This window comes from Mesoplodon bidens (genome assembly GCF_964165515.1).
Source record: "Mesoplodon bidens genome assembly, chromosome: 11".
In the NCBI taxonomy this organism is placed as follows: Eukaryota; Metazoa; Chordata; class Mammalia; order Artiodactyla; family Ziphiidae; genus Mesoplodon; species Mesoplodon bidens.
The window spans coordinates 1,045,139-1,063,441 of record NC_138167.1 but is presented as its reverse complement, the minus strand read 5'-3'; the positions used below and the strand labels follow the sequence as shown (position 1 = coordinate 1,063,441).

At 43.0% G+C, this 18,303-nt stretch overlaps 1 protein-coding gene across 2 annotated transcripts in view; it reads right to left on the bottom strand.

The window, feature by feature from the left end:
* DCP1B (decapping mRNA 1B) overlaps positions 1–17,518 on the bottom strand; it is a 45,592-nt gene extending 28,074 nt beyond the window's left edge. For both annotated transcript variants that reach the window (XR_014017080.1, XM_081249327.1), the window contains exons 1-3: positions 17,366–17,518; positions 13,562–13,602; positions 10,183–10,310 (exon numbers count right to left, since the gene is read on the bottom strand). Coding sequence is in view for 1 of the 2 variants with exons in the window: in XM_081249327.1 (XP_081105453.1) it covers positions 10,183–10,310; positions 13,562–13,602; positions 17,366–17,515 (319 nt within the window). In the remaining variant the exon portion in view is untranslated. The remainder of the gene's footprint in view (positions 1–10,182; positions 10,311–13,561; positions 13,603–17,365) is intronic.
* Between the last annotated feature and the right edge of the window lie 785 nt (positions 17,519–18,303).

Here is an 18,303-nt window from a genome sequence, read left to right as displayed (position 1 = left end):
GGAGAGGTATATGCTGCAGTGAGAAATCAGAACTAGAGAGAGAGGATGACAAGGGAGATGTCAAGTTTCGGTTGCTTTTGAAATATGAGTAGAATGTATCTGGTAGAGATCGGTTAGGGTGAGGAAAATAATTCAAGGAAACAAAAGAACCATGTATAAAAGCACGGAGATAATAAATTTTAAAGTATTCTAGGGAAGCACATATTTGTGTTTGGTTAGAGCAGAAGCTAAGTATACAGCAGTCACGTTGACCTGTCCAGACAGGTAAACTGGGACCCGACTACAGCAAGCTTAGCTGTCAGGTGAGAAAGTCTACCTGGTGGGCATTGAAGATTCTGAGCAGAAAAATGACAATTAGACTTGTGCTTTAGGAAGATAAATCTAGCAGTGGGTTTGTACGGAAGGGATAAGCCGGATGCAAATTATATGGCAAGTGGTTCCATTTGTTAATATTTCCTTTATTGTGGTAAAATTTTAAACAGCACGAAATTTACTATTTTAACTATTTCTAAGTGTACAGTTCCATGGCTTTAAGTGTATTCACAATGTTGCACAGCCATCACCACCATCTCCAGAACTTTTTCCATCATCCCAGACTTAAAACTCTGTACCCATTAAACAAGAACTCCCCATTCCCTCCTCCCCCAGTCCCTGGTAATCACTATTCTACATTCTGTCTTTATGAATTTGACTCTTCTAGGTACCTCATGTAAGTGGACCATACAATATGTGTCCTTCTGTGACTGGCTTATTTCACTTAGCATAATACCTTAAAGGTTCATCTATGCTGTAGCATGTATCAGAATTCCCTTCTTTCTTAAGGTTGAATAATACTCCAATGTATGTATATACCATATTTTGTTTATCCAATCATCTATCAATGAATTTGAGTTGTTTCCACCTTTTGGCTCTTGTGAATAATGCTGCTATGAACATTATTTTGCTAGTATTTTGTTGAGGATTTTTTATATTTATATTCACCAGGACTATTGGTCTTTAATTTTCTTGTAATGCCTTTGCCTTGTTTTGGTAGCAGGATAATGCTGCTCTCATAAAATGACTTGGGTTCTTCCTGCTCCTATTTTCTGGAAGAGACTGCAGAATTGGTATTATTTCTTCCTTGAAAGTCTGGTAGAATTCACCAGTGAAATCGTCTGGGCCTGGAGTTCTCTGTTAGAAAGCTTTTAACTACAAATTTGATTTCTTTGATAGATATGGGACTATTCAGGTTATTTATTCCTGAGAATGGTTTGGTGATTTGTGTTTTTCAAGGAATTAGTCCATTTCCTCTAAGTTGTCAAACTTATGGGCATGGGGTGGTTCACAGTATTTCCCTCGTCCTTTCAGTGTCCATAGAGACCCCGCTCTCATTCCCGACACCGCTCATTCACATCCCCTCTCTCTCTCTTTTTCTCCCTTGATCAGTCTGGCCAGGGGTTTAGGTTGATCAGTTTTACTCTTTTCAAAGAACCAGCTTTGGGTTTCACCGATTTTCTCTACTCTCTCTTTTATTTCACTGATTTCTGCTCTTATTTTTGATTTCCTTCCTTCTGCTTGCTTTGGGTTTACTTTGCTCCTCTTTCTAGTTTCTTAAGGTGGAACCTGAATTACTAGAGACCTTTCCTCTTTCCTAAGTATTTGACACTATAAATTTCCCCCTAAGCCCAACATCAGTTGCATGTGACATGTCTTTTCATCTTTATTCAGCTCATTTTCTAATTTTCCTCCCTCTTTGACACATGGGTTATTTTAGAAGTGTGTTGCTTAATTTCAAAATATTTGGGGATGTTCCAGATATCTTTCTGTTACTGATTTCTAGTTCAATTCCTTTGTGGTCAGAGAGCATACTTTGTTTGATTTCCATTTCTTTAAAACATTTTAAGGTTCTTTTTTTTTATGACCCATGATAAAGTTGGCCTTGGGTACTGTCCCATGAGCACTTACAAAGAGGCTGTATTCTGCTGTGGCTGGGTGGAGTGTTCGATAACTGTCAATTACATCAAGTGAGTGAACAGTGTTGTTCAAGTCTTCCCCAGCCTGTTTTGTTTATTCTACCAGTTATAGAAAGTGGAATACACACATGCACACACACACATATGTATATTCTTTTTCAGATTCTTTTCCATTATAGGTTATTACAGAATACTGAGTATAGTTCCCTGTGCTCTACAGCAGGTCCTTGTTGCTTATCTATTTTATATATAGTGGTGTGTGTATGTTACTCCCAAATGGCTTTCTTTTAATTAGCATTTCCATGGTTTGTCTCCCTTGTTTTTTGCTCTGTGGGTACCTCCTTCCTTGCCTTCTTTTGGATTATTTAAATTTTTTTTTAGTATTCAGTTTTCATTTATCTATTGGTTCTGTTTTCTTTTTTTTAAGTGGCTGCTCTAGGAATCACACTATACATATCTAACTTTTCACAGTTTACTACAGTTTTTATTTTACCACTTCAAGCAAAATGTAAAGGCTTTACAACTATATAGGTCCCTACCCCCTTCCCCTTAACCTTTCAGTGGTCACATGTCCCATGTACCTACAATGAACCCCTCCTATAACTTTCGCCTTCGACCGTCATCTGCGTTTTAAAGAATCTGAGGGTAGAAAAAATAAATCTACTCTACTGACCCATGTTTTACTTCTGTTGCTCCTCCTTCATCCTGAGGCCCTGACCTTCCTTTGGTATCACTTTCCTTCAGTCTGAAGAACTTCTTTCAGCATTTACTTTAGAGCAGGTCTGCTGACAAAAAAGGACTTAAAATTTTCCTTTATCTGAGAGTACCTTTATTTTACCTCCCTTCCTAAGGAACATTTTCACTGGAGACGGAATTCTAGGTTGATAGTTCTTTTATTTCGGCACTGTCTTCCAGACTCCAAGAGAAATCTGTAGTCGTTCAAGGCATTGTTCTCCTATATGTATCGTTTCTGGTTGCTTTCAAGGTTTTTTGTTTGTTTTTTAAAGTCTGTTTTGCAGCTGTTTGATTATGGTATCTATGGGCACGGTTTTCTTTGGGTTTATCCTCTTTGGAGTTTACTGAGTTTCTTGAATTCATAATTTGTGTCTCACCAAATTTGGAAAGTTTTCAGCTATTATTTCTTCAAATATTTTTTTTACACCAGTCTTTCTCTCCTTTTATGGGACTCCAGTGACACAAATTCAGACCTTTTGGTACAGCCCCACAGGTTTGTGAGGCCTTTTTTTTTTTTTTTTAAATCTTTTTCCTGTATACTCTTCAGGTTGGATAATATCTCTTGATGGGTCTTCAAGTTCACTGACTCTTCTTTCCCCTGCCATCTCTATTCTGCTATCAAAGCCACTCACTGGGTACTCTACTATTCAGTTCTGAATGTTCCCTTTGGTTTTTTTACACCATTTCCCTGCTGAGAATTTCCATCTTTCCATTCACTTCTGAGGACTCCATTCTATCTCACAGAGCACAGTAATAGTAACAGCCTTAAAGCCACTGTCCTATAACTCCAGCATGTGGGTCATCTCTGGGTGGCCATCTGCTGACTGACTTTCCCTGTGAGAGTTGTCAGATTTTCCCAGTTCTTTGTATGAGTAGTCATTCTGTGTTGTATCTTGGACATCTTGATGATGTTGTGAGACTGTGAGTCTTCTGAAAACCCACCGAAGTGTTGATTTTGTTTAAAAGGCGACTGATTTGTTCAGATTTAGACAGGACTCTCCATCCTGCCTCTTGTGGGCAGTGGTTCCCATGTCAGCTCCATTTTCAGAGCTGTGTCTGCCCCGTGCATACACCACTCAGGTGTTGCTCTGGAGCTAGGTGGTTGTCTACACCGTGGGTTAGTTCTCAAAGCCTCGGCTATGCTTCGGCTCTGTTACATGTACGTGATACTCCTGGGTGAGACCAGCACCCATGTCAGTTCCCACAAAGAATTAGGGGATCTCCTCATCCAGCTCTCTCTCCAGCTCTCGGGGGTCCTTCTCCCCAGTCTTCAGGCCACAAAGTCAGGGTTTCTCTCAGAGTTTTAGCTTCTCACACTGTCAGGCGGTCTGCGTAGCTTGGGCTACCCACTGGGTGAAGCAAGGAAATATCAACTACACTCTTGAGACCACAGGAGCCCTTGTTTGCAGTTCCTCTGGCAGACACAGGCTTTTCTTGGGATCCTCATGGGCCTGTCACTGCCGCAGTGGCAGCTCAGGTTAGTGTCGCAGCTGGCTTCAAGTAGGGCTGGGAGGGAAAGAGGGAGTCCATTTCTCCAGTCCTCGGTCCACAGAGATGTTGCTCTTGGTTTTTGTTGTTTTTGTCCATGGTTCTGCGACGTGGCTCACTCTTGAGTCAAAGTCAGGAGACAAAGAAGGGAGGAATAAGTCAGGAGACTAGCCACCATTCTGGTTACTCTTCAAGTTCTGACTTCCCTCAACAATATGCCTGTTATTGTTTACTTTCAGAATCCTCAGGCTTTTTGGTTTTTTCTTTTGTACTCTGTCCAGAACTTTTTGTTGTAACCAGCGGGAGAGGTATGTTGTTGTGAACTTACGCTACTCTGGCTGGTGCCGGAAGCTTATGCTCTCGTTCTCAGGGGCTATGAGCCACCCCAGGTAACAGGTCATGGAAGCCTGGGCTGGAATGGATGGGGGACTGGAAGGAGAAAGGGGCTGTGCAAACAGCATGGAGCTGAGACTTGGCAACAGGCTGGGAAGGCCTCAAGCTTCAGTTTACTGTTACCACACGCTAAACTGCATTTCATACAAGACCTAGCATTTCTTCCTTTTAATAATGCCTTTATTATTATTATTTTTGGCTGTGCCACCTGGCGTGTGAGATATTAGTTCCCCAAACGGGATGGAACCTGTGCCCCCTGCAGTGGAAGTGTGGAGTCTTAACCACTGGACCGCCAGGGAAGTCCCAGGAAGACCTAGCATTACAAACGATCTGTGAATACACATGGGCACTGGAAGTCCTCCACCTCACTGCTAAGGAGGGTTTACTCTTGGGGTCTACACAAGGTTTACTCTTGAATTGATTTTCCTACAGAAATAATGCTATCCAAACTGGCGCTGTATTTCATATGCACATCATTATAGTGTTAGTGTGCTATTATTCTTAGCTGACTTAGAAACTTAACCACCAACTAAAATATTGTTTTTATGAATGTATTCCAAGATCCAATTATATTTTTATCAAAATAAAACATATCTACAATTTTAAATATCAAATACTGTAAGGTTTCATAACAAAGAGCAGATCAACTCTCTAGCCATTATAATCCTGATTACCCCTCCCTAAAAGCAACCTCTTCCATGACAGTTATCTCTGCTCTCCATTTATGTCTCATCCAATTTTTTTTCTGGTATGTAAACCTCTCTTCCTATATATCATGTATACACTACCTCTTGATTCTTAAGAAAAATCCATTGAAGAGGATTTAGTTCTCTGACAATACACACACACTCTCACACACAAACACACACACACACTTTTCCCCATCCTTCCAATGTAAGTATAACATCATTTCACATTTAGTATTTATCATTTAATTACCATCAGCAGAGCCAAATAGTGTACTGTGATTATATTTCCTTTCTTGTACAATATTTTGCTTTCCCAGGAATTAAGAATTGCCTCCTTTTTTTTTTCCCCTCTCAGTTTTTAATGTTCTTATATCATTACCAAAATCACTGAAAAAGGAACTGTAAATGTCCGAAGAGATTCAAACTCTCAGGTGTAAATTTCTTCTTGGACATGCTTCCTGAAGCCTTCCATCTTCCTACTTTTAGACTGACTCATCTTTAGTTCAGCTGCATAGGGGACTCCTCTTTACCACTCTTCTTAGAACTCCTTTACCTCCAACCTGTGCTTGGATCCCCCTTTTCCTGGATGGCTTGTGTATCTGTCGTAACAGCCCAAGTTATGCTGGAGTAACAAATGACCCCCAAATCTCAATGGCTTACAATGACAAAGGTTTACTTCTCATACACATTACAGGTCCATCATGGGCCACCTCTGTGCCTTCATTCCAGGACCAGGCTGACAGAGCAGCCTCTGCCTGAACAACCGCGAGTCATCGTGGCAGAAGGGAAAGAGACGTGCTCGAACATGCATCTGCTCAGAAGTCACACGTACCACTTCTACCCGCATCTCACCGGCCAGATCAATCCACACAATCATACTTGAGCCCAAAGGGCAACTACACAATATCCCCCTGGAAGGGTCAGTGGGGGAAGAACCAAACAGCACTGTCAAGTCTGACATCAACAGGGCAGAGAGCGTCTTCTGCGGGGCAGTAAGGTTAACAATTGTGAACGACGAAGCTGTCGTGGCATGTCTTCCTCTCTCTCGTTCATGCCATTGTTTTCATGAAATCCACCCTGCACCCTGGTGGGTTTGTATCTTTTTTTACTCCGTTACTGTCATTTCAACAGTTTCAGGAGTGTGTTCGATCTGCTATGTTGAGCCAAAAGTCTACCGATCACTTTAAAAGGGAACTTCTAGGTCATGGTCTATTTGAAAGATGAGGACTGTCTGTAATGATAATTTTCATTCAGTGTACCATTTATCATTATTTACAGCAGTTTTTCTCAGATCCTACAAATGTCAAGAATTTAAATTGTATTTCCTTATGAATATAGAACTACCCAATATGGTAAATCCACTTTAAAACTGAGGAGTTTTCTAAAACAGCTTTGATCTAGGTGTCTTGATTTTTGCCTTTTCTGATTTGCTCTAAGCTCCCAGCTTATGTCTGCAATGAAATCAAGCAGCCCCAAAGAATTTCATTCTAATTCTGTAATCACAGACAATAATATATTCAACATGTTGGCCTAGCTCTGAAATCTACCTGTCACTGCTGTCTGTAACGTATCTTAAATATTATGATCTACTCGGGAAAATACAGTTCTAAACTATATCTCCCTGTACCAAAATCTTATTTAGTTCTGAAATGGCAAATACAGCAAACAGCTGCTAGAGGGTAATAATATACAAGAAACAGTCAAATTCAGCTTTTTGTTACATTAGTTTTTATTTGATAGTCTCCTTTCTAATAACGGAGATACAGTAGATTCTCAACTTAAAAAAAAAACCAGAAACTCGCTTTTTCACTCTGGAGTGTCCACGACAAGACTCAGCATTTCTTAAGAGGTAAACCGTGCTCAGACCCATCACGCACGTGCTGACACTTCCACTGCTTGGGCCTGGACTTCTGGACATAGGCTCTCTCAGTTCAGACGCTCTCCACCTCAAAACAGTCACAGGCCTTGGTAAAGTATGCAATCCCTTTAACCTCAGTTTCCTCACTTACAAAATAGGAATCATAGGCTTTCTAAGGAAAAGTGATGAGAATTAAATAACCCATACAGAGCCTTGACATGGTGCCTGGGAGACAGTAAGCACTCAGCAAATGTCTGTTGGGTAAATATTTTCTATCCTAATTCAACAGGCACCTTATTTACCTATAAAGCTTACAGAGGTCAAATTCTATGACAGCCAGGTTTAAACACTATAAATCCTTTACTGTAATAAAACCATACATTTTGTGTTTGGCCGAAATTCAGTTACTTATTATACATCTTTTTTTTTTTAATTAAATGAAGAAAGTTTGAGTTTTCACTTCTTTATTTTGCTCTTCTAAACCCATACAATTTTAGAAAGGGATAGTTATCTCCTCACGTACCAATTTTTTTAACCTGGTGAATTTAAAAAACTCACCACAAACCTGTATCAGCTCTACCTCTTGACATGTCCCAACCTGGCCTATGACAGATATCGGCCAAAGTGAAACGTCAGGACTAAAACAGGGAGATCCTTGACTCGACAGATCTCGAGAGGTAGAGAGTCTTAAAGACCAGTCCTGAGTGAAGCTGGGTTCATTGTTCAAAGGATGATGAATGAATCTCTACATCATTAGAGAATATGCAAACCAGATGCAATTATTCCATAGAGTATCAGAATTATTTAAAAACATTTGAGAGGTATCTGACACGCTGAAAGCACCTGGAGCAAAACCGTCTGGGAACCTCTGATGTCAGAGACTCTGAAGAGGCTTTTATAAATAAACGAAATCCAAATGACTATGGCTGCAAAGTCAAGATGTGCCAAATATTAAGGAGAAAAGAAGCAAAATAAACTCAGGAAGGTAAATAGATCCATTCCCTTCCACTCTTTGTTGTTCAACTGATTTCATTTGTCTTATGGAAGCTCATTAGAAACATTTTAATACACAGCCCAAAGGCTGCCTTCAATTTGCACTCACGTTGAACAGTGGAGAGAGCAGTACAGGCTGGTGTAGAAAAAGCAACGGACCTGAAATCAGAATGTGTGGGTCTGTCAGGGCTGCCACCTCCCTGAGACTCAGTTTTCTCATCTGCAAAACAGCAGGGAGAGTGTCTGCCCCTCAAAGCTGTGATGAGGAGATGTGGGAAGATGAATGAAAACGCCTGGAAGAGTGCTGTCTAGTAGAAGCGTACGGTGAACCACAAATGTGAGCCACAAATGGAATTTTTAAATAAAAAAATAAAAAGAAGCAGGTGAAATTAATTTTAATAATACTTTTTATTTAACTCAATATATTCAAAATATTACCATTTCAACAGGTAAATCAATATAAGACTACTGAGATTTTTTCACATTCCTTTTTTTTGTACCGAGTCTGTGAAAATCAGTGTGTCTTTTACATTCATAGCTCAGAGTGTAATTCAGACCAGCCACCCTAGCCCGTGGGGCGGTACTGGACATCACAGCCTGGAACCCAGGTGGGGCTGAGCACGTTTACTAGATCCTAGCAGCTAAACCCTGTGGGACTGAGGAAGGTTATTTTTAAAATCGACCACATTAAAGAGAGTTTGTATTTTCATATCTTTGGTAGAGTACATAATATATAATATGTAATATTATAATAAGAATTTTAAATATTATCTATACCAACTAGACTCAGTATTTATTCAAAATAAGGGCAATCAAAAATTATTATAAGCCACTAATATTCATTCATTTTATATTTAGTTTTGTGGTTATTTTGTTTATTAGGATTTGAGTTACAAATAGAATCTAATAATCTCAAAAAGAGAAAATATAACCTGACATAACAAGCACACAAAAAAATTCAAACAACTACAAGCTACAATTGATTAAACTACACCTTCCAGCAAAGCAATAGGAATAGTAAACAAAATATTTCTCTGTATTACTAAATTTTTCATTTCATAGGACCTGCCATTAGAAAGTCAACTTATATAGTTTTAATAGCTTTCTTATAATTTTTTTCTCGTAAAAATTTAACTGTATTTTCTAAATAGGATGACCACCTATCAGGACAACTTAGTTACATGTGAATATAAGTAAATACAGCATTAAAATGATGCTATATTTACTTCAGAACAATTCAGTGGGGTTGAAACATTATGTGTTACTTGTATTACATTGTTAAGACAACACTGAGTAAGTAGTACACAGAAGGCAAATTCTTGAATCTTGAGCTCAAAGAATGGGGTGGAAAATGCATGGTAACCATTTCTTAACTGCAAGGTCTTTTGGAAAGCCAGCACGGAGCACGTGCACACACGTTTAAGCAGCTATAATGTCCTCTTGTGCTGTGTGTGGAGATGCTCTGCAGTTCCTAACGCTCTCATCCACTTTTCTGTGGGCCGCCCAATAGGCCAGCACGAGTGGTCAGATGGGATGCAAGAGAGAAATGGGGACAGAATTCTGGGCAGGCGACCGCTACCTCATTTCAGACCTGACAAGGACCATTCAGTTACCTAATAGAACTGAAACTTTACCAAGTGGTATGAAATTCTGAAGGACCAAAACTCTTCGGACTTTGGTTTTCATTTACTATGCATTCAAAAGATGGTACTTCTGGAAGACAGGCCCTCTCCCTCAAGCATCTCATCGGATGCTCAGCCGAAGTGACACAGAAGCTGAATGGCTAGCCTAGGTCCTGCAGCACCACCGAGGTGCCTTCTGCGGTCTCCTGGCCAAGGACTCGCCTCCCCCAAGCCCCGCTCAGGCCCACAGCACAAAGTGGTCCAGCTGCAGAGGACGAGGTTTAAATGCTCACGTCATCACATTCACACTGTTTCCGTGTAAACTCTCCCGAGGAAGAAGCAGCTATCCCGCACCGAGGTGTGTGTTTCCCAGGCCACCCCTGCTGACCCCTAGAGTCACTGACACTAAACACAACAGTCACACACAGTCTCAAACACGCGTTCAGACTCACATCTGGCATTTCTGTAGAGAAGGAAGGGGTCCTGGAGCTGGAAATCCAGGTCTTTCGTGATGGGCTCTGTCCTATTCTCCATGCTCAGCCTGTTCATGATGGTGAAGCCGTGTTTCGGAGAAGCAGACCTAAGGGTTGCCGGGGGCGGGGGACACAGAGACACGCCGTTCAGAGCACAGCACCTCCAGGACGGGGGCATCCGGACACGCCTTCAGCCTTCCCGCCCCTTCACCGGGGGCTGCACCAACGTGCGGGCCGCAGACGGCACGCCGGCCATGCTGGTGCTTTGGTAAAGCCCAGCCCGACTTACGTAGCTGTGTGCGTATGTACATATACACAGCTTGCTTCCCTACCTACGCTGCAAGTTCCTTTAAGGCAGAGATGGTAACTACTGATAAAAAAATGACCGACAGACACCTTTAAACAATCTTGACCGTTAAGACAGAGCGTACATCACAGGTATGGAAAATGTTAGTGTTGGTCTGAAATTGAAAGCTGTGTAATTTCTTAGAGAAATGACATAACTCTGGTCAATGAACTTATGAGGAGATATAGTATAATTAAAAGTTTATACAATTTAAAGCAAAGGGCAGGTATTTAGTATTCTTCAGTGTAAGGCAAATAGCTTCATAGATAAGCTACTACAAAAGTTTTTATCCATAAAACTGTCCATTTAGTAACTTTTTATTTTTAATTTCATTCAATAAACCTTCAGTGCCTAGTCTCTGTCAGGCAGGAAGAACCCAAATCATAGAGAAACTAACAACTACAAGTGCATCTGTCTACCCTTGGGGGACAGGCCAGATACCAACCCAACTGTGCAACTTCTGCTGACAAACTGGAACACACATGCTCACACACTGAAACGGAAACAGGCAGGGCCACTGATTTAATCTGGGGCACAAGGTAACAAGCCCACAGAAATGCTGTGAGCAACAGGAAGAAAAGGGGTTTATAGCTCAGTTTTATTTCACCTTTAACCACTTGATTTACTACCTACGGTTTTCTTATGAGACTTCTAATTTTAAAACGGATGGAAGGCAATCCTTGCCTACTTATTTTACTAAGTGGTAAAGTGTTGCTGGGCATATAATGAATACCAGAAATAATCATGACGATCATTTCAACTTAAATTCTGGGGAAGAATGAAGAGTGACTTCCAAAGATCCCTGTCAGAGGGTCCTCTGGAAATCACCAGTGGGTGTAACTCTATTACAGAAAGACACAGGAGGAAACAAAGACATAATTTTAAAAATGGGATTAGGTGTTTTTATACAGAATCAGAATTTGATTCTTCCAGTGTTTCATTATTACAACAGGCTTTCACTCCTCTAATGGTACGGTTACTACACCATCTCACAATTTTTAAAACAGACTCAGGGGATACCAACTGCTCTAAAGCAACATCTGTTAAGTCAAAACACATCACTGGCAGTTCCATTACCTATACCCAAAACTCACTTGTGATTTCCATGAGCTGTCTGTCATCCTCCACCGAGGAAAGACCTCAACATTCTAGAATCTGGGATCGGATGGTGGGGCTGGTGGGGGAGAGGGATGGGAGAGAGGGTCCTGCTCTTAAGGAGTTAGATGTGGGGAAGAGATTAAGGACTAGGGAAGGATTTGCTTCTCAGTTTAAAGGTTTGTTTAACTGACAGCTCCACGAGGAACTCAAGAGTATATTAAGAAGTACTTGAAAATACCAACCTACGTTTGGCTTTGGTACAAAACAGAAAATACTTGCATAATCTGTTACTCCCCTGCATCAACAAAAGAAGACCCGACTAAAAATGCTCCCTTCCACTCCCACCGTTGCCTCCTGCCCACCCTGCACGCAGAACCTGCCCTGGGCCGCAGGGGCCTCTGTGCGCTGCTCTGGTTCCGCCTGTCTCCGTGGTGACTCCTCTCTGCATCCTGCTGACCCTGAAACCCAGCCATTAGCCCCTCAGCTTCTCTGCTGATTCCAACGACCAAACTAACGATGCCGATGCCTCCACACTCTGTGCCTCCGTCCCTGCCCCGTCCCGAGTGCCTGGTGCCACCACTGGAATGCCCTGCCATCACCCCAAGATCACTATTTCAAACTAAAACTAAAACTATCCTCAAGCCAGGTTCTCAACCTCCCATCTTTCCATTCTGCCAATGAGTCTGTCATCCTCTCTGTTTTCCATTTCAAAATCTCACCGGTACTTTAAAATGTCACCGCCCCCCGCATGCAGGCTCCCAACAAGCCCTCCCCACTCCACCGCACACCTGCTCCGCCGCCACCGTCTCCTCCGTGTCTGCATCATGCTAAGCACACCGACTTTCCCACATGTTGTCATCACTCCTTTACTCCCCCACTCATAAACCTTCAGTGGCTCCCTACTGCTCAGAAAACAGATTTCAGCACCTTCACTCTGATATTCCAAGCCAGCAAAATCTCTTTACTCTCACTGTCAGCTTCGAACTCACGCCAACCGATGCACACTCTCTGCCCCAGATCACCGCCCTCACTGTGCTGTGACACGGGGCCCCTGCCTCCGCCTCCGCGAGGTTCAGCTCCTCCTCTCGCACTCGGCAGCTCTGCAGAGCCTCCCCGGGCCACGCCCGCCTGCCCACTCACTGCTTGTCACGTGCCAACTGGCACGGGGGTAGTCTATCCACACTGTGGTTTACCTTCGAAGGTGAATGTGTGTGTAAAACAGATGAGTGTGTGTGGGGTGGGACGGGTTTGTCCCAGGCCTCTGTATTACATCTCTGTAACCCACCGATGGTGATGGGCCTCAGCTATGAGATCTTATGTGGACGTTTATGTGAATAAACAGCTTAGCTGTGAAGACAATATACATACTACACATCTCTGTGTGCATGTGTGATATTAACAACAGCTGATAAAAATTACCCAAAAACATGAATTTATTAAATCTATCCTGAAACATATTCCACTAGCTGTACAATGGAGGACTAAGAGACCTCTTCAATTTCGGATCACGCTTCTCCAAAGAGTCAAGAGGTGGCGTGACCAATAATGCTCTCCTCCAAATGCTGGTTAAATAATCTAGCATTCTGACCAGTGTACTTCTAGCTCCTTGCCAATCCATTATACTCAAGCACTTTGTACCATTCATTTGAATTAAAGAGTAAATAGTTAATACTGCTTTTATAAGAACACAAAGATTTAAGTTCATCTATAGTGAAGTTTACATTATATTCTGAAATTAGTATTCATCACACCACACAGAGGCCGTTATTCAGTATTCCCTTCCTTATGTCAACTAATAACTTCAAACTAAGTTCTTTCACTTCTGAAATAAAACTACACTTGAAGGGTGACACAACAGAGCTAAGACATGAGTGAAAGACCATCAGTTTCTTTATGAAAGTGAAATACTCTTACCTTGTGTAAACAAATAAGGTTCCTTCCACATCAGTCTTTTCCTAAAAAATAAAAACAAAACAAACAGCAAAACATGTATACTCTGTTCACTAACAGGAAACACTCACAGAGGTCAGAGAACATAAGCATCTCAGGGAACAGGAATTCGATCAGTTCCAAGCGGGGTCAAACCTATGTAACAGAGGGGCAACTCTTAGGGAAAGGAAAAAGCAGATGTTTCGCCCATTGTGACTCTGCTGCTTAAGCAGTGGGAAGCATCCTCCTCCTGTCATTTACAAACTAAAGCAGAGTGCTGTCTTCCCCTCTGACCCGGGACATGGCCAGCCGCAGAACCCACTGCTGTCTGTACTTCCTTCTCCTCCCGTTTTCTGGTTTCCTTTTCTCTTGTCGTATCCTGTCACCTAGGAGAGCAGCGGACCTGCCGATAACTCTACTAACTACTACACAGAAGACAGCAATGCTGCTGCGGTTTTCAGACAAACTAATCGCCTATTTGACGTGGAATATTTAGAGTCAAGTCTGATCTTTGAAATACAATTAGACAGAAACATTACCAAGCTAGGACTCAAGAACTCTGCCTGAGAGGGACTGGGAAAGTTGTAAACTTAAAGGCTTAAAGGAAAGGCTCTTTTCCATCTCCCCGGGCCCTGAGGAAAACATTCAGCTTACTAAAAAAAAAAATTTAAGTGCCCATTTGTCTGATTAACTAGTAATCAGACTATTATAACTCAGAATTTAGAATTGATCTTTGCTATTTACGTGGTTTAATTTCAGCATTCTATTTAACCTCTCAATGTTTTCTTATTTATATATCCATTAGCAAAGTCATTCAAAATTTAAGTACTCTGTAATTTTGGCGAAAAATACTCTTTAAGAAACAAAGGTACATTAAAATGATGATTCTGAAAAGGCACGCAAAAACTTGCAAGCATGATCCTTTCCATGCTTGAGTAATTTCATCATCCTTACACTGGATTTACTATTAAGTGACCACTTGCTACGAGGACAAAACACTTTTCTGTCTTCCAGTATTTGACCCTGGACTGTTTCATCTCAGAGATCCTAGTCAGGATGTTTCTGCGGATCAGCACACAGAAACCTAACAGCCTTTGACTTGTTTCCTTCCTTCCTTAATGAAGTAGTAATAGAAATTACCTGTTCCTTAAGGAAAATCCAGAATCAGAAATGTAAAAGGCATGCTTCTCCTGAAATTATTCTCTAACTTCAAATTTGCAATTCTTAGTTTATTGTTCTGTGTCTCAGTTTCTCCACTGAAAAGGGATAACAAACCTACACCACACAGATCTTTGGATTAAAAACATATTTTTCATCTAAGGCTCTATGACACCTAGATAAAAAGGTCTTTGGAAATGTAAATTCTGGTCTATTCTGGCTGAAACAGCTCAAATTCACGCATTTTCTCCGTCCCTCCACTGTTATCCAGGGGTAACCAGATTTTTTTTGCTTTCTGGGCAAAGCCCAGGTTTGGGGTTTTGGGCAACAGTTAAAGCAAGATTCTATTAGCTCTTCCTTAGGTCCTGCAAGTAAAGAAGACTTTTTTTTTTAAAAAAAATTATTTATTTATTTGGCTGCTCCAGGTCTTAGATGCAGCATGTGGGATCTTTTAGTTGTGGCATGGGAACTCTTAGTTGCGTCATGTGGGATCTAGTTCCCTGGCCAGGATTGAACCCGGGCCCCCTGCATTGGGAGTGCAGAGTCTTAGCACTCAGACCACCAGGGAAGTCCCTAAAAAAGACTTTTATGTTAAAGTATTAGTTCACAGTTCTGGGGGATTTTAGCTTAAATTTTAAAAGTACAATTTAATGATTTAATATTACACTCTTATAAAAACAAGTGCTAAAATATTAAGCAGTTCAAAATTTAAAATAATGAAGTAGAATGTAAAATAGTGCTAGTTTGCAAACTATTGGGACTTGGCAGACTACCTGACGCTTTCAAAACAATGCAATCTACATCTGATTATTCTGTTAAGATAATGAAAAAGTAAATCTCCATTTACCCTCTAAATCTGCCTTTCTCAATCATATATGTAGCATCTGAGTCACCTAAGAAGTTTTCAACAAATATCAAATGCTTGGGTCTCATACCCTGAGATTTTTGATTTGGTGGGATGCACTTTTTAAAACTCCAAATGATCTTGACTCACAGAACTTAGAAAATCACTAGCTAGAAACAAGGGAAACACTACCACTATCAGGCAGCTTCTCAAGCTCAGCACTTTTGACATCTGGGGTCAGATTAACCTTTGTCGTGGGGGCCTGTCCCATGCACCGCAGAATGTTTAGCAGAATCCCTGGCATCTACCCTCTGGATGCCGGTAACGTGGTCCCTCTCCAAGCGACAACTAAAAATTTTCTCAAGACCCTGCCAGTGTTGCCTGGAAGCAAAATTGACTCCATTTAAGAACTACTGCTCTAAGGGCTGAGAGGTGAAAATACCACCAGGGTTAGGACACACTGGTGTTTTGGGGGAGTGGGATTTCCTGGCAATGGGAAGTAGGTCTAGTTCCAAAATTCCTACTCCAGTCCTGACATAATCGTTCTTAAGCTTCCTTAGAGCAGCTCATTTTCTGTCCCCGCTTCATTCCTTATTCCTCCCGCTGAAGGCCTTAAGTTAGCCTTCATCCATATTCAGTGTAATAAGAATTCCCCTTCTTTACGTCCCACCTGCATATACTTTCTCTTCTGTTCTTAAGCATGTCCTGTACACTTTTATTGGGCTTATGTTCAAAAGCTCCCGTTGTGGTGGCATATGGAGACGCGGCATCAATTTGTTTGCCCCCAGCAACTGCCCTGCGGCTAAACTAGGTCTCTGTCTTTTTTTTTCTCGGCTACAACAGCCTTGAAAATGAGTACTTTGAAAGAATGACCTTCTAAGGGATGAACTATGCGCTGTCTGAAAGCAACAAGTCCAGGAAGCAGAAAAACATAACTCCTGTAAATAATGCATTGTGCCACTTGTGACTTCTGATGAGGCTGTAGAAGGGCAGCCTCATAGTAACACGTGTCTCAGAGACCCTGTCCAACGCCCGTAGGAAACAACCGCTACTCAAGGGGAACCTCTCCTGTACCCGTTAACTTCTCAGAATTCCCCAGACTCTCGGTCGGGTGTCAAGTCAGTCCAGAGAACGACACACCCCCGATCCTCATTTCTACTACCGAATTTCCTCAGCAGAATTAGGACATCATGCCTCTGGCGCTTTTCTACAGAGCAGTATACAGCCGCACGTAGAATAGCTGCATTTTAGAAGTTGCCGTTGAAACTTGTCCACCTCGTCGCTCAAGGTCCTTGATACGAAGACCCAGGCGACACATGCCCCCGAAAACTAGGGAGACACAGCTAGGAAGCGGCGCGCTTCCTCCCCCGGGACATCGCGGGGCAGGTGTCCCCACGTTCCTCCATTCCTGCCTCTTTTCGGTGAATTCCCTCGGTTACGAACTTAGGGCAAAGCTGTTCTCTTCTCTCCCATGTTAGGACCTACTTCTTAGTGTCTTCGCTTCTGTGAGTGGTTTTCGGGTAAACTTTAATGACCGGCTGAGGAAGGAGGTGGGGAGGCCACGTGAACTACTGGGGCTGTGTCCCGTCGGGGGGCTCTCCTAGCTGACCGCCGGGACGTGCCGGAGCAGGGTGTCTGACCCGCTCCGCAGGGCTGAGTCCTGCCCGCGCTCCGTGATTCAGTTCAACGCGGCGGGAAGTGCCCGCGGACGCCGGACCCGAGTGACCGCGGGGGGGACCTCCCCGCCCGCTCGCAGCCCCTCCCCGGCCCCGCCTGCCCGCACGCACCCACTCGTTGGCCCGGTGGCCGAAGGTGTACAGGGCCACCTGGCTGGCCACGTCCACGATCCGGCTGATGTAGGGGTCGTGGCGCCGCAGGGCCGCCAGGCTAATGTCGCGCCCCTTCCCAGCTGGGAAGCCCGCCGCCGCCGCCGCCATCTTCCCGCCAGCCCGCGGGGCGCCGCAGCCCTCTCGGCAGAGCGCAGAGCGCGCAGGCGTCACTGGTCGATGGCCGCGCCGCGCCCGCCCGCGATCGTTGCCACGGCAACCGCAAGGCGGCCCCCGCGCGGTCCTGCGAGCGTCCCGGGTACCGGACCATCGCTGGATGCTCCTCGGCGCTCCGCGGTCAGACCTGTAGTGATAAACACGCCTCGAGCGTGCGTAACCGAACAGGGAGGGAACTGCGATTTCTCGTGCGCGGACGCCGGGTGGTTCTTCAAGTGCAGTCCTCGACGCCCTGGTGGCTCCGAGACCCTTTCAGGGGGTCTAAGGGTCAGAACCGTTTTCGTGACAATCCTAAAACTCACCCGACTCGTGCCCTGTGCTGACTTTTGCACGAATGCTGCAAAAACAACGGTGGGAGAAAGTGCAGGAGCCACGCTGTATAGGCCAGTGTCACTTGACAGTGTACGTGATAAGGCAGAAAAATTATTAATTTTATTACATTTCAACCTTTTGGTACACTTTTTAAAATTCTGTGTGAAAAAAAGAGGAAGAAATCACAGAGCACGTGCCCTGAACACGGAGCTGCCATATTTGCCTCCAGGAAAACACTTGAGTGCTTAAGTCGCAAGCTGAGCTAGTGTTTTTGTTTTTGTTTTTATTTTCACGGAACACTATTTTTACTTGAAAGAAAGATGGACAAACTATGGGTATTCAGACAGGCATTTGGCAGACATTTTTTAGAAAATAAATAACGTGCACCTGTCACTTCCAGGAAAACAAGG